The following is a 15,997-nucleotide window of genomic DNA, read 5'->3' on the forward strand; positions in this document are numbered from 1 at the left end:
TTGACCACTGTCTCTCCGCACGCACGTAGTGGATCTGTCAAGAACACCAACTGATTTTTTCCTCCCACCTAGTTCAAAAGTAACTCATATCTTTCTCTCTAATCCGGGGGCCATGGTTGCAGTCACCATTATATCTCACCTGGTTCTCAGCCTTCTGTCTTCAGTTTTGTTTCTTCCATTCACTCCATGTTCCATATTGAAGCAAGAGAAACTTTTTAGAATATAAAGCTGATATCATGCCGCTTCCCACTACCCTCAGGATAAAGTTCAAACCTCTGAATGTCATGAATGTCATGTGAAGTCCTTCATGCTCTGGTTACTCATGCCTTCCCCAGCTACGTCACTTGACATTGGCTCTTCACATATTATCTAGTAGCCATACTTTGATTCTTCCAGTTCCTCAAGTGGACCATTCTCTCTCTTGCCCCTAGACGTTTGCATATGCTGTTCTCTCTACCTGGGTCACCCTTCTCTCCATCCCAAGCAGAGGATAAGGGCTTGCATTTACTTACTGACACCCTTCAGACGGCTATTTCAGACAAAAAGGATTACAAGTGAAATCCGTTAATTGGGAAGACATTAAAACTCTGCCTGTTCTTTTAGCCTGTTTTCCCAGGATGACCTCTTAATGGCAGAAGCATTATGTAGGGGATTCCCAAGACCTTCGTTCTAGTGCCTAATATGCCCAAAATTCATTTTGTGACACTGTGAAATCACTTAGCTTTTCTAGGTCCCACTTTCTTTATCCCTGCCATCCTATTACAAGATGACTATGTAGATCCAAAGAAATCAAGGTAATAAGAATGGTTTACTTATTGAAAATATGGAAAATGAATGACATCACTTTCCCAATCTCACTTTTGCCCTACCCTCATATCTTTACTAATTGGACCATCTCCCCATTTTAGTTTATTTCCCTTCTCCCTAACCTCCTTGGCTAACTTCTATTCTCCTTCAAGAACAAGCTTATTAGCCCGTATATTTTCCAGGATGCCTTTTCCAGGTCCTCAAAACTAGGCTGAGAGCTCTATCTATGAGATCCCTTAGAATGACAAAGCATTGGCTATCAATTGCCCGTCATTTCATAAACTTTGATATTTTGATATATATCGTCTCTACTTTTTATGCAGAAAGCTTTTTTGTTAATTCAATTATGTACACATTATTTTTCTAAATCAACTATGCCTCTGAGGAGGAATTGATTTTCTCAAGACCATTCTAGTAGAAACTGGGTTCAGATAGGGTCCTGTTCTCCTAATTTGTAATGTAGATTTCAGTGCATTGTGTTTCACAACATCCCAATAAATGAACTATATACATAAACACAGATGTAACTAATGGGTAATTAAAATGTGGGTAATTAAGAGTTTCTTTGTGGATGCAATTGCATTCCAATTTTTATTTTAAAAATCACTTTTTATTAAAAACTTCTGAAATGAAAAATGTTAACACAGAAACTTCATTTTCCAAGTGTATTTCTGGACACGCTTTTTCCATTAATATTTGCTTTGTCAACTAGCCCTTGTCTAAGACCACCACATCCCGATGGGTGGTGTAAACTTTCTCGTCTTCTCAGGGCTAAGTGAGTCACAGGTGCCACAGGAGGGAGAGGAGGCTAGTGTTTTCTCAGGCCTCGAGATACTCCTGGGCTTCTGAGAGTAAAGGTCTCAGATACTGGGCGTGGAGGTGGGAGAAAGCCTAAAAGACAAGGGAAATCTCCCAGGATAGGTTTGAGGCCAATTTATAGGGCTATTCAAACCCTGCTCACTGACGCCAGGGACTCTGCAGAGGAAACTCACAGCCATCCTAGAGGGTGAGGAAAGATTTGGTGAAGCTCTTTTCCTTCGTTCCCCTTGAAGACAACCTCGGCACTTCCCTTTTCTATATTGGGGTTCCTGTTTGTTTGATGTTAAATATAATTTAAAATGCACATGGTGTGCCCTATCATTTCAAACTCTAATAATACAGCTTATCAAAATGAAGAGTATTGTTCGCATGCACGACTCAAGAATAGGATAATTATTAGGTAGTGATTTAGTATTATGTCCTTTACAAGGATGCATGCTGAACGTGACTGTGAAATTTAGTTTTAAAAAATGAGGTTGATGATGTGCTTATTTATCTTTCTAAAGTGAAACTGTCTGAATTGTTCAACAGAAATATATCATGGATACGGAAATGTCATGGGGAAGGGGACAGATGTTAGCCCTTACAGTATGTCCCCCTTCCTTGTGGGTTTGGGAGTACGTGTGTGTATTTATGTTTTGTTCCCTTTGAACTTGCAAGTAGAAGTTCCTGGGAATTCAGTCTCTCCACCCAGAATGTCAAGTTCTGCTGTCCTCATTTCCAGTGATGGTTTGCAATGCAAATCATCAGGGTTGGTAACACACAGCACCATAACCATGGTAACCAAATGAAGAGACGTTTGCTTTACTTCCTCAGCAAAGTACTTTCCTGTCCTGCATTCAGAGCTGATGCCACTGCCAACAGGTCAAAGGGTGTTAAAGGAAAAGCAGAAGGATTCGTAGGAATAAAAACGCAACTGGAACCATTATATTCATTCTGCACACACTCTTCCTCTGAGGTCAGCATCTCGTTCCTTGTAACTCCTGCCATCTCTAACTACTTTCTTACTGCTTTCTTTAGAGGGCAGGGTAGACAGAATCACTCTATATGCACCTTTATCCTCAACCTGACCATGGATTTTGGTAAGCAGACTGTCCTAGCTTTCTGAGTACTTCTAAATAAGAGCAGATGGAAACTTGGGTCACAGTTCTGTGGTCACAGAGACTTTTCAGTGTTAGCGGCTGCCGTGCTCAAGGAGACAGGAAGGCATCCCAGACCTCTACAGACACCTTTTGTAAACAAGTACAGCAACCTCCCAGGGCCACTTCCCTTCAGAGACCTTTCTTCTAGTTTAGCAATTCTTGTCATTTGTTTGTTTCCGGTCTGTGGGGGAGGGGATATTAGTTCTTTGTTCTCATTTTCTCTCATTTAGAATGGAAGGGCAGGGATGGCATGCTCGGAATCTTTTTTACCTGCAGCTGTGTGATGGGATGATTCCTAGGAAGACAGACTATTAGCAATAAGATAAGCGATCTAATGGTCATGGCTTCTGGCCTGGACGATTTCAGCACCCCAGGACTCGCTGGGTGGCTGCCATTAACATGGAAAAGTCTAAAACACAGGGGATAGGAATGCTCTAGGATCTAAGCTGTTAGTTTATTTCCCCTATATGGGGAGTACTATTCCAAGCAATGTTTCTGAGGTGAGATGCAGGAGTTATATTTTCCTTCTTTTCATAGCTATTCTTTGTATGCAGGGCCTTTTGTGTCATGTTCACATGTTTTCCTTACTACCTGAGGGAAGTCTAACTAATTAATTTGAAGCAAAACAGTTAAACTCTGGTTTTTTACTAAATCAGTGAATTCACTAAACACGAAAGCTGAGCTGGAGGTGCTGGGACCATGTGGGATTTTTTTTGGTACAGATGGAACCTGCTATTGAAGTAAAAACTTTTTCTTTTGAAAGCATGGAGAAAACTGGTTCAGGGATAGGCTTGTGAGATAAATAAAAGACACCCAGTTACATTTGGATTTTAGATAAACAGCAATTTGGGGGGATATAAATATGTCCCAAATAACACATGGGCCATACTTATGCTAAAAATTATTATTTTTTTTATCTGAAATTCAGATGTAACTCCAAGTCCTGTATTTTTAGTTGCTAAACCAGGCAACTTGATTTAGGGCTACAGATTGAAGAAGGTTGTAAGAAAATAAAAGCACATCTACTTTTCTCACTGTTAACCTTTCACTATTATTTTCCATTGAAAAATTACCTAATTATCCTTGTCTTATTGTGCCATATTAAGAAATGAGTTAATACTGGGGCTAAAACCTTAAAAGGAGGAAGCAGTAGTCAAAATACTCAGATGAGTTCAGAGTTCAGTGATACTTGTCTCATAACGTTAACACATGAGATGTTCTTATTAGTCTCCCAACTAGATATTGAAATTGATTATGATCATGATTTTATGTAGAATTTACTCCTGTTTGATAGTGAAAACACCAGGATGCTGCCTAAATAGACTTGCTCAGAGATTCTCCACCAGCGTGCCCAAGTGGGTGTCCATTGTGCTGGGAGATATTGATCCCCTTGTTGCTTGGGGCTGCCCCTCTGGGCTGGTCATCTTCCAGAGCAGGCTCCTCCAGGACTCTAGAGGGAGCCCAGGGGGAGCTGGGTGCCCAGGTGCTCTGAGTGTTGGAAACCTGGAAAGTGCACCCACCTGCTCAGATCATGGTCCAAGCGTGGTGGGAATCCTGCAGTTTGCATAGTCACAAGGTGATCTCTGCCTACTACGGAGGCAAATCAAGCAAGTTATGGAAGGTCTCCAGAAGAAGAGAATGGATATAGGGAAAACAAACAAATTTTTATAATACTTGTAATTGTACTGCAAGTGCAAAAGAAACTATCTTAAAGTACATATTGGTCTGTCACGACATTGACATTTAAAAAATAAAACAGGCTAATTACTTTGTAAAATGTCCCTCAATTTGGGCTTATTGCATGCTTCTGTATATTAGATTCAGTTTATGCATTTTTGGTAGGAATACTACCAAAACAGTGTGTCCTCAGTGCATCATATCAGGAGGTACATGATGTTCCTCTCTCCCGTTACCTGAGACTTGAATAAGGACCACCTGGTGAAGATGGTATCTGCTAAGTTTCTTCATTGGAAACTTACTGTTTTTCCCTGTGTATTTCTTGAGATATTTTGAGAAAGTCTAGATATCTTATTTCTCATACACTTTTCACTGGCTCAGTTTTACACCTAATTACTGAAATTGTTTGTCACTACTATGTCCTTCAGTTGATGATTTTCTAACTCCATCACTCCTACCACTATTTGCTGGCATTCTACTCTAAAAATAACTTTTTCTTCTCCCCATAGTCTACGCCTTTTATACATTGGTGCATATTACCTAACTGCTTCCCAGTTAGGTAATTAATATTCCCACAAACATTGAGTAGTGTCAATTTCCCCACCTTCTAGGTACTCTGTCTCTAATGAATTTATATCTGAGAATTGAATATAGTAACCTCTTCTCTTTTTAGTTTTCATTCCTTGACTGTTAATAAGGTTCATTACTTTACATTTTTTAGCCATTTGTAGATTTTCTATATTTGAGTTGCCTGATCATTACGTTGCTTCTACTTCTATGTATCTTTTCCTTTTTGATTTGTAATTGCATGTCATACATTAAGGATATGAAAACTTTTAATGTCACATATACTGCAAATATTTTTACATTAATTTTTATTTTTAGCTGTTTGACATGTTTATTATTTTTATCACAGTAAATTGTAAATTTTTATCTGGTTAAATCCATTAGGATCTCTCTTCATTACCTTCAGTGTCATTTCTCCACAGGCATTTACCACCTCAAGATTAGAAAAATGTTCAACAATATTTTATTCTAGGACTATTTTTATTTCATTTTATCGCATTAAATCCTTAACACGATTGAAATTTGTTTTGATGAATTATTTGGGACTCTATTTTTATTTTGTTTTCTAAATATATTTTTACATTTATAAATAATTACAGACTGACATACAATTATAGAAAATAATACTAAGTCTACCTCCCTTAATGGAGGAATCTTTTCAACAATGCATAAGCAACCTATTTCTGTATATTTGGATTTTTATCTAGGATAGGTTTTGTCTTCCCAATATAATAAATGGGTACAAAGTTGTAATATCATGGCAGTTTCTTATAATCATTCATAAGGAATAATACCTGTTCCCTTCTCTATATTCCCTGAGATGTTATGGTTATGATCATGCTAGAGGAGGAAGGATAAGGACATCTCAGAGGTCAGAGGAGTAAAGCATAGCCCAGGTAGCAAAGGGGATTTAGACACAGGAGCTGGCTTAAACCTTGATCTCGTCTCAATACCAGTTATTTCTTTGTGTTCTTGGACAAAACACTTTCTCGCTTATCTTAATTAAGAATTTTACCATCATGACGGTTCCCTATTGGTCTGAACTCTGATGCAATTTTTATTGCACAACAATATATTTTCAAACTTGAGATTTTGCCTCTGAAGATCTTAAAGTGAATTGCTTGACCAGTCATTATTTAAAAGTATTAGGGGAGGTATGTGCAAGAAAGGTGTAATAAAGCTCAACTAAAAGTATTTTTAAGAGAAATAACCATCTGCAATGGTAAGGGTTCTCCAGAGAAATGAAATAGGTTATATATGTATATGTATAGATATCTATATAGAGAGAGAGATCTGTATCTACATCTATTTATCTATCTATAGAGAGATTTAGTATAAGGAATTGGCTCACACAATTATAGGGTCTGAGAAGTTCCATGATCTGCCTTCTGCAAGCTGGAGACCCAGGAAAGCTGGTGGTGGTGTTCCATTTTGAGTCCCAAGTTCAAGGACCAGGAATATCAATGGTGTAAATCCCAGTTCCAGAGCAGGGAGAGACTGATGTCCATCCCAGCTCACTCAGTGAGGCAGAGAAAGAGAGAAATTTCCCTTCGCCTTTTTCTTCTATTTAGGCCCTCAACAGATTGAATGATGCCCATCCACATGGGTGTAAGCAATCTGCGTTACTCAGTCTATCAAGCCAAATCCTAATCTCTTCCAGAAACATCCTCACAGACGCACCCAGAAATAATGATTAGCCAGATCTCTGGGCACCCCATGGCCTAGTCAAGTGGATACATAAAATTAATCATCACATTATCAGTTAGGATGATTTGTGATTTCAGTAAGCTAACATTGAAGAACATCTGTTTAATTATTGTAAAGTCACTCCTTAATAGCCCTTTGGTGAAATTTATGCTCACATGCATTTTAATCTTCTTGTCTGGAACATTTGCCTATCCATTATCCCATCTTCAAGAGCCAAGGCCAATACTTCCCTTTCCAAGAAGCCTATTTTTATGCCCCTGAATGAACATGTTCCTTTAATATTTGCGATCAGTTGTTTTGTACTTCTCTTAAAATGCATATTATATTCTGCTTCACAATATATAGTGAATAAGCACTATTTTTTGTGGTCAACTGTAAGCTCCTCAAAGTTTCTTTGTACACAGTAGACAGTAAAATACTTAATTGAATTGATTTAGTAGATAGCATTATTGAATGTATCTAACAGTTCATTTGTACAATGTGCTTTTGTAACTACTAGTACATGGTACTATGCCTGACACAATAGAAACTACAAAGATGTGTAAGTCACAGCTCCCACCCTGAGAGCAAAGACAGGGTCCAGGATCAGAAGTAATCATTCATTCATTAAACAGTTATTGCTATTCACCTGTTATTATCCACGACCTAGACTAAGTACCATGGATACAAAAATGTGTCAGTAATGGTTCTTGTCCCCAAGGTGTCCATTTAGTTGTGTGGGAAAGGCAGAAGTGTACATAAATTACTTGACTTGAATGTGAATAATGCTACAATAGGAGCTGCACAGGTTGCTGTGTCAGAATCAGGCTAAGGTGGGAATGGAGAGTGATAAGGTGAAAAAGTTCTATAGAATAAGTTCTATTTGAACTCATGAAATGGCATCCAGTAAAGAGAAGGGTGATGCTAGTAGAGGGATCTTCACCTGGTGGGATCACTGAGGAGGGCAAGTTTGAGGACAACAGGAGCTCTGTGCATCCACAACATGGTGTGCATGAAGGAACCTGGACTGCAAGGAAAGGGCAATGGAGATGAGCAGTAGATCATAGGTACTCCCACATCCTTTCATTCCCCCTCCTCAGGATGAGACAAGGCAAATGTTGAGAAGACAAGAGCAGACATGCTGAGAAAAGTGGGACTCACTGAGAAATAAAAGTCACTTTAAAGTTGGGAAGGAGTCGGAACAGGGCTAGCAGTAGCTAAATCAGTGGATCCAACTTTACCAGCCTTGCAGGCATTTCAAGTTTCCAGGAAGCTGTATGACGGTTCCTGAATGAATAATCATTTGCTTATTTCACCAGCAACAGATGAAAACTCCAAGCCCAAGAGAACTGACTTTGGGTTCCCAACTTGGGCAGAACGGCCTTGCCTTTAATCCAGCTTGCTCCTAAATGACAGAGTGAGCACCCTTCACATATTTCATGGTGGGAGGAAGCCACCCACGGAAAAAGGCATCGCAGACTGCCTGTTCCTCCCAGCAGAGTGTTGACAGAACACTGTCTTCCCCAGGATCTGCCTCTACTTCACTGAATCATTTGGAAATCTTGACAAGTGTTTGTGGGACTTGGATACTTGGACAGGAAGGAGGAGCAGAGGGCATTCCTGGCTTGGTGCTGCTGCTCGAGTTTCTGAGTGGCCTCCCAAACCTATGAGTAATAGGAACAATGTTTTATTCTTCTCACTTTTATAGTTTTGATGAATATAGCTTTCAAATAGTTTTCAAATGGGAGCTCCATTGGTCAAATATTAAATAAGTCTATGAGGAGGTTAGAAATAGGATAATCGGCTTATGGAATTATGTCATCTCATTCATTTCTCTGATATTATGCAAGAGGAAATTACATTCCAAGACAACGTATAACTCCATGCCCAATGTCATTCAAACAATTGACTGTTGATTAATTAAAGTAAATTACTTTTTTTGTTTTCCTGGTGATTAATTAAGATCTTTATCTGCTGTTAACTGTTGGAAACCCCAAAAGAGCAGGTCAAAGAAAGTATTTACTCAGGTAGTTTTGGTTGAAATGGCAGAAGTAGGCATTAAATGATTACTCAAAAAACTCTGCTTCAAAATGGAGGTAGAACACACACACACACACACACACACACACACACACACACACACGTGTATGTATGTACAAATATGAAATCCTTAATGACTTTACAACTAAATTGCTTTGGTGTTTCCCGGTTCCTTGTGGGCATTCATTTAAACATTCATTCAACAAAGGTACATTGAGTACCTTTTCCAACAATTGTAATATGAGAGCTGGATCTTGGTCCTAAAGAAAATCTCAAGGTGGTTCAACAGAAGTGTAAACACAGACTTATAAAACAATGTGATTTACACTGAACTATGGGATTACAGAAGAGAAATTAAAGCCACACTCATATAAGGAGAGCATGTAGACAAAGAGGATAAGAGGATTGAAATATAGAACACTCAAAGTTTAGAGGCTAGAAAGGAGAAAACTGGGAAAAGGGCTTGAGAAAAAAAGCTGTGAGGGAAATAGGAGGATATCTGGAAGAGTGTGGTATTAAAAAAAATAAATGAAAAAATTATTTCCATTAAGAGGAAGTGGTCAACTCCATCAAATGCTGCTGAAAATTCTAAAATGATAAGAACTGATATTTGACTATTAGCATACTGATTTGAGTGGGTTGTAAAGAGAATGAGAGGTGTGGACAGTGCTGTAAGTGGGACCCTTTTACTGTGATCCAAGTGAGTTCTGATGTAGTTCTAGAAGTTCTGATGTACATCAGTTTGATAGCCATGGAGGTGATTGGTCTGAGATATAGTGTAAGGGCCTCCATTTCTCTCTCTCTTTTTAATGACTTGATGTGAGATGTGAAAGGATTAGAGAAATCAAGGAGGACGCATAAGTTCTTGACCTGAGAAACTTCCTGAATAGTTTTGCCATTTATTAAGATGGGGAATGCTGGAATAGTGCAGGCCTGTGGGGAGTCACATAGAAGTCAAGGAATAAATGAAGAATTGATTGTGGTACACATTAAGTTAACAGTGTCTAATGCATCCAAGTGGAGATGTCAAGTAACTGGGAATACCCCATCTTCAAGCTTGGGGACCCTCTTCTGAAACTCTGGGCCAGATTTGGACATGGGAATTTGGAAACCATCATCAGATGAACAGAAAACTGGAGTGGGAATTAAAGATTGAGGAGGTCAAGAGAGAAATATTTTAAAACGAGAAACATGATGGCATGTTGTAAAATGAAGGGAATGATCTAGTAGGGAGCAAAAACAGTGTCCAAGCAAAGTCTGTGAGTAGAAGTACAGATGACCGGGGATGCTTGAAATTGGGATTTGAAGGGGACTCATTTACAGTGAAGTATGACCATGGAAATGGAATGAAGCGAAAGAGTGTTGGAAGTGGGCACATCATTGAAGCGAGTGGTCAGGTGTTGATGGGTCATCTAGCTTGATAACAAAATCTTCCAGAAAGATAACAAAAATACTATTTTATCATTTTCAGTAAATGGGGGCAAATGTCCTAGATGTTGATGCCCACAGAGTCTGATAGTATATGCTTCAAAGAACAGAGAAAGGGTCTGCAAGCAGCAATGAAAAACATGGAGGAAATTTATACCATCTCTAAGACTATGGTCCCATTTCAATAGGCAAAAAAATAAAAAAATAAAAAATAAAGCCACATCTTGAGAGAGTGGCCAAGGAAGTTATGTCCAGGTTTCCATTAAAGAAAGGAGTTGAAGGGCATTCAGTGAAGAGCTTCGGGTAAAGGGGACTTGGTGGGTGACAGTCCATGAATCCCAGCGGGCACAGGGTTGGAATAGTCTGGGAAGGGTGGTGAATTGGGCCAGGTGATGCAACGTTCACTGTCGAATGAGCATGGCTTTAAGGCAGGATGGGCTTAGTCCTGTGGTCTCCTAGGGTAAAAAGCATGAATCAATGCTCTTAGGGTGTTAGCCTCTCAGAGCTGGTCTCTTAGTGTGTGGAGGGAGGTGAATGGTATCAGGCTCACGGGAATCATCTTTTGGAGAGCCTGAGGGGTTTAGGAGGTTTTCTTTTTAAACTTCTGTACGTGGCGCTACAGCTGGGAAAGGATGCTGGAGCACATGGCTCTCTATACAAACTTGCTTTAATCCTGCTCCTGGGGATGTCACCATATATGGAGGCTGGAGGGGAACAAGGCAAGTCCGGACACTATTTGAGATCTTATGATGGCTTCAAAGAAAAGGTGATGTAAGAGTAATGAAACAAAACCAACATTTTTCTCATTTTAATTATTTTTAAAATTGTGAAAACTTGATAACATTTCAGTGCATTTCTTTTTTGTCTTTTCAATATGTTGGTTTTTTAATTTTTTATAAAATTGAGTTCTTGATGTACTCGACTATATAGTTTTGCATCCTCTTTTTTAAAAATTAATCATGATAATATAAGAAATTTCCCGCATTAATGGGAGTTCTTTGTACACATGAGGATTGATGACATAGTAATAAGAATAGAAATAACCTGAAAAGAGAAAAGGCACTTACTGCACAAGGGATGACACAGTCCAGGATGAGGAGTCTCCTTGGGCTAAGTCAGCGCTGGCAAGAATTTAGGTCCAAATGTCCTGGGGACTGAAGAGTTAACCAGAGGGATCAGCAGAGGCCATGTGCCATCACTCCTGCCCTGTCAGTCCCCTGGGCAATTCAGGGCTGCCACCTGTGTCCCTTTTCCAGGGGAAGGTCATGTAAGCATCAGAGAATTCATTTCCAGAAGCAGATGTGTTTGCCAACTGGGAAGGCATTCACTACAACAGAGGGGGACAAAAGACTTTTTCTTTACCAACTGGCCCCTGACCCTTGTGTTTCGCAAGGGTTCCCACTTTCCTTGGCAGGCTTTCCCCTGCTGTAAAGCCGGGCACAACAGGCTGGCAGGGAGCACATTTTCATTGGTTGTTCAAGGCGGAAGGCTGAGGTCAAACATGCCATTCGTTGTAGAACAGACGTTTGGGGACGTACCAATAAAGCAACACAGTTATCTAAAACTTTGATGATTTTTAATGTTATACTCATATTTGAAAAAGTGGTGGCTAGGTTAATATTCAACAAATACAGCAATTTGTCATCTGCTTGATACCTTCTGTTCCTGTTATAGAGCAAAATCTCCCACGCTAAATAGAAACGGACTTTCAGGGGAGGTCAATACAGGGGCAAGACTATTTGGGGGCTTTTATTTTTCATTAATATGTTATTCCTATCTTCAAACTCTGATCCTTTATTGAGTCTGATAGTTCATGAATGTCAAGCATGATTTTGGAGTTTTTCTTCCTTCTGAAATTTTGCAGTCAGAGTTGGTGCTTTGATTTTAATTCATACACATGAGATGCAAGACATTGCCAAAGAGAATTTTTTTTTTAGTCAAAAGACCCAAAGCTTACATAAAGTTAAATAACTAAAATTAAATGCAGTTTCTAAAGGTTATTTTTTCTACTGTTATGAATTCTAGTCTACCAAACGATTCTATAAAGGTGAGAAATATAATCTGATTGGTGCCATTTTTTTCTTGGGTTATCATTGAAATTTTTATAAATATTTGTTTACTCCCTGAGAAGATTCCTAAAGTTAACTTTCTGAAGTTTGCTGGCTAGAATGCTCACTATTAGGGTAGGTATTAACTGTTCAACCTTTTGCCCAAGTGTTTAATTAATTGAAATGTCTCAGTAATTGGTTTATTTTTTTATATAATATTAACAGTCATCACAATTGTCACCAATGTTTGCAGTAATTTGCTGTTACAACAATAAATGTGTATTTACATTTCCCATGAATGATAGAATTTTACTATATAAAGTATACAAAGGGACTCTTCCTGCCAGTTGCACCTAGAATGTTCACCTATACTTAGAATATTCAGATGTTTACAATGACTTGCCTTGAATGACTCACCTTGTTGAAATGCTGAATAGCAATGGTGGTCTGTGCGCCCTGTGGTCAGGGATTATGCCTAAATTGAGAGATGCAAGACATGCTGCAAAAGGGGGTGTTTGATGACTTGGTCATCTCTCTAAGCTTGAAGAATAAACTAATGTAAAGTCAAGTAGACGACATAGAAAGAATTTAGTCTGTAAGTGTGATTTTGAACACTAGCTTTGCTACTTTAGTTTTGTAGATATTTATTTAGCACCTACTATGTGCTGAGTATTCAGTCATATTTTGGAGACATATCAGTGGGTAAGAGGGAGGCCCCGGTTCTCAATGTGCTGGTAGTCGGGGGAGTTGGAACAATTTACACAGCTACTCTAAGCGTCTGCCTCCTTCTCTTACTCTTTGAGCCTCATAGGGATGTTAATAAATGTCAGGTGAGATAACAGGGGCAGCCTTTCTTTCTTGTGCAAAATGTATTTATCAATATCCTAATAGTCCCGACCACCCGAAAGGGTAGATAGTACAGCTTCACAGTCAGGGGAACGAAAGCCTGGGTTTAAATCCTGGTTGCTGTGCAGCTTTGGGGTTGCAGTTTAACCCCTTTGTTCTTCAATTAACTGTAAAATTGTGACATTTAGGTTACTTCCTTCATTGACAATTAGATTACATAACGGCTGTATAGAATTCAGCATGGAATCTAGCACATAATAGGTACTCCACTGAGGCTAACAGTTATTAAAATTCAGTACAATTCATCCCCCAGTAAAAAATAAATGCAGAGAGGTGGTATAATTCACCCAGGGCCACACAATAAGTTGCAGAGATGAGGCTTGGCCAAGGTGATCTATTGCCAAAAGTCCTCTTTTTTCTTTCTTTTTTTTTTTTTTGTATTTTGGGTCTCTAAAAATATTTTTATAGAGATCATTGGATAAATTTGAAAGGTACCTATTATGTTAATCAGTGCTTTTAAACTTCCTCCATTGGCTGGGTGTGTCCACTAGTCTAATTTCTTTACTCTCCGTCCACATCCCAGACCACTGGATTGAACCCACTGGAGTGCGGATGTGGCCTGGTGACAGGTGAGGCCACATTAGTCCCCGGTCTCCAGCTGCCTCTCCATTGAGAGGAACCACTTCACTCCATTGAAATAGGGAACTTGGCTTGGGTGGGTGAGCCAGGCTCCCAAAGATCATGAGCCTGGGTCTACTCATCAGACTGTGAACGTTCTGGCCTTCTCCATCCCACTGAGCCACGCCTGAAAGCTGAGCTCACTGTGTCTGATTCGTGTGTGTTTTAAATTAGTGTGCTGAATTACTCTCTTATGATGGCGGAGAAGTCACGTGGATCTGACAGCCCTCAAGGAAGCCAGGAAAAGAGCAGGAGAGACATCCTGAGGTCCACCAAGAAGGCATGGGCTCCCCTGGATGAGCAGCTGCCTCCCGGCTCCAAGGAGGAGAGCCAGAGTGCAACCGTCCCCATGCTGGGTGAGAACGGGCCCTCAGGGCTGTCTGAAACTGTGCTGCTGTGCGTGCTGAGGGCTGTGGGGGCTTTTGGCTGGGGGCACATGCTTGTAGAGTAAGGACTTGGCTTTGAACCTAACAGTGTTCCTGGCATGATGCCGGAAACTTCTATGAAATAGGCACTTCTTTGTTTCTTTTAGAAGTCAAATAGTTTTTATTGTATATATTTTCTGTGATTACAGTTGACATTTAATATTATATTAGTTTCAGGTGAACAGCATAGTGCTTAGACATTTATATAATTTACAAAGTGATCACCCCAAGAAGTCTAGTACCCACCTGGCAGCATACATAGTTATTACAGTATTAGCGACTATATTCCCTATGCTGTACTTTACATCCCCGTGACTATTCTGTAACTGCCAATTTATATTTCTTAATCCCTTCACCTTTTTCACCCAGCCCCCAGCCTCCCTCCCATCTGGCAACCATCAGTTTGTTCTCTGTATCTATGAATCTGTTTCTGTTTTATTTGTTTGTTTTGTTTTTTAGATTCATTATATCAGGTTGTCAGAAAAGTCATGACGCATCTTTGCAACAAAAAACATAGAAAAATACGTCATGACTTTTCCGACAACCCAATATAAGGGAAATTACATGGTATTTGTCTTTCTCTGTCTGACTTCATTTAGCATCATACCCTCTAGGTTCATCCATGTTGTCACAAGTGGTAAGGTTTCATTCTTTTTTTAGGGCCGAGTAGTATTCCATTGTATATCTGTACCACCTCTTCTTTATCCAGTCATCTATCGATGGACACTTGGGTTGCTTCCATATCTTGGCTATTTGTAAGTAGTGTTGCAGTGAACACAGGGGGTGCATATATCTTTTTTAATTTCTTCGACTCAACTCCCAGAAGTGGAATTGCTGGGTCATAAGGTAGTTCTATTTTTAATTTTTTGAAGAACCTCCATACTGTTTTCCGTAGTGGCTGCACCAGTTTGCAATCCCACCAACAGTGCACAAGGGTTTTTTTTCTCCACATCTTCACCAGCACTTGTTTGTTAATGTATTGATGATAGCCATTCTGACAGGTGTGAGGTGATATCTTATTGTGGTTTTAATTTGCATTTCTCTGATGATTAGTGACATTGAGCATCTTTTCATGTGTCTCTTGGCCATATGTATGTCCTCTTTGGAGAAATGTCTATTTAGATCCTCTGCTCAAATGGCACTTCTAACTTCTCCTACAGACACTCGAAACACAGGTTTCTTGATGGAATCAGACCAACTCATTCCATTCCAACATCCCTCATCCTTAGTCCCCCAGGACCCCAAAGCTGTGCGGAGTCCATGCCAGGGACATCAGACTTCAAACATTTTACCAAAAGGCTCTTACTTGGTGGGTCTGACATGAAACATCAATAATTATTTAATAGTTTAAAGAATAATCAGTAAGAAAACGCTTCTCCCTCCACTATCATGTAACAGTTCAATGGTTTTTCTTCTTTGCCCACCACCCAATTCATTCTATCCCTTCACATGGCCTCATCTGAAGAATAGACACCTGTTATGTCTACCTGGCCTGTTTGTTTCACCCGAGAGGGTAACTCAGGTGCCTCACTGTTTGGTAAGATAAAATCAAAGATAATCAAAGATAATATTTGGAAACAAATATTTAACAGGAAATGCTACATTTATAGCCTCTCTTTTGGTGTCCTGTTGAGTCTTTTTTGTGCCTGTGATCAAGATCCACCTTAAAAGACTGGGGCCTTTATAACATAGGGTGTCTTTGGCAATCCTGGGAGTCTAGTGCAGTTTGTCCCTGGAATGAATGCAAATTTGGTTTCTAACCTGGCAGAGAACTCCTTGCAAATAAACATCCCTGGCTAACTGCCTTAGGGAAATGTCGTGATTCAATAAGGAG

The 15,997-nt window shown here is 39.6% G+C and overlaps 1 protein-coding gene across 1 annotated transcript in view; it reads left to right on the forward strand.

Moving 5' to 3' along the window:
- The window catches only part of ITPRID1 (ITPR interacting domain containing 1), a 113,397-nt gene that overhangs the window by 8,886 nt on the left and 88,514 nt on the right, over nucleotides 1-15,997 (forward strand). Inside the window, exon 2 of the mRNA XM_019639882.1 lies at nucleotides 13,913-14,094. Within this exon, the coding sequence (XP_019495427.1) occupies nucleotides 13,932-14,094 (163 nt within the window). The 5' untranslated portion in view covers nucleotides 13,913-13,931. The remainder of the gene's footprint in view (nucleotides 1-13,912; nucleotides 14,095-15,997) is intronic.

This window comes from Hipposideros armiger, unplaced genomic scaffold, assembly GCF_001890085.2.
Source record: "Hipposideros armiger isolate ML-2016 unplaced genomic scaffold, ASM189008v1 scaffold_47, whole genome shotgun sequence".
In the NCBI taxonomy this organism is placed as follows: Eukaryota; Metazoa; Chordata; class Mammalia; order Chiroptera; family Hipposideridae; genus Hipposideros; species Hipposideros armiger.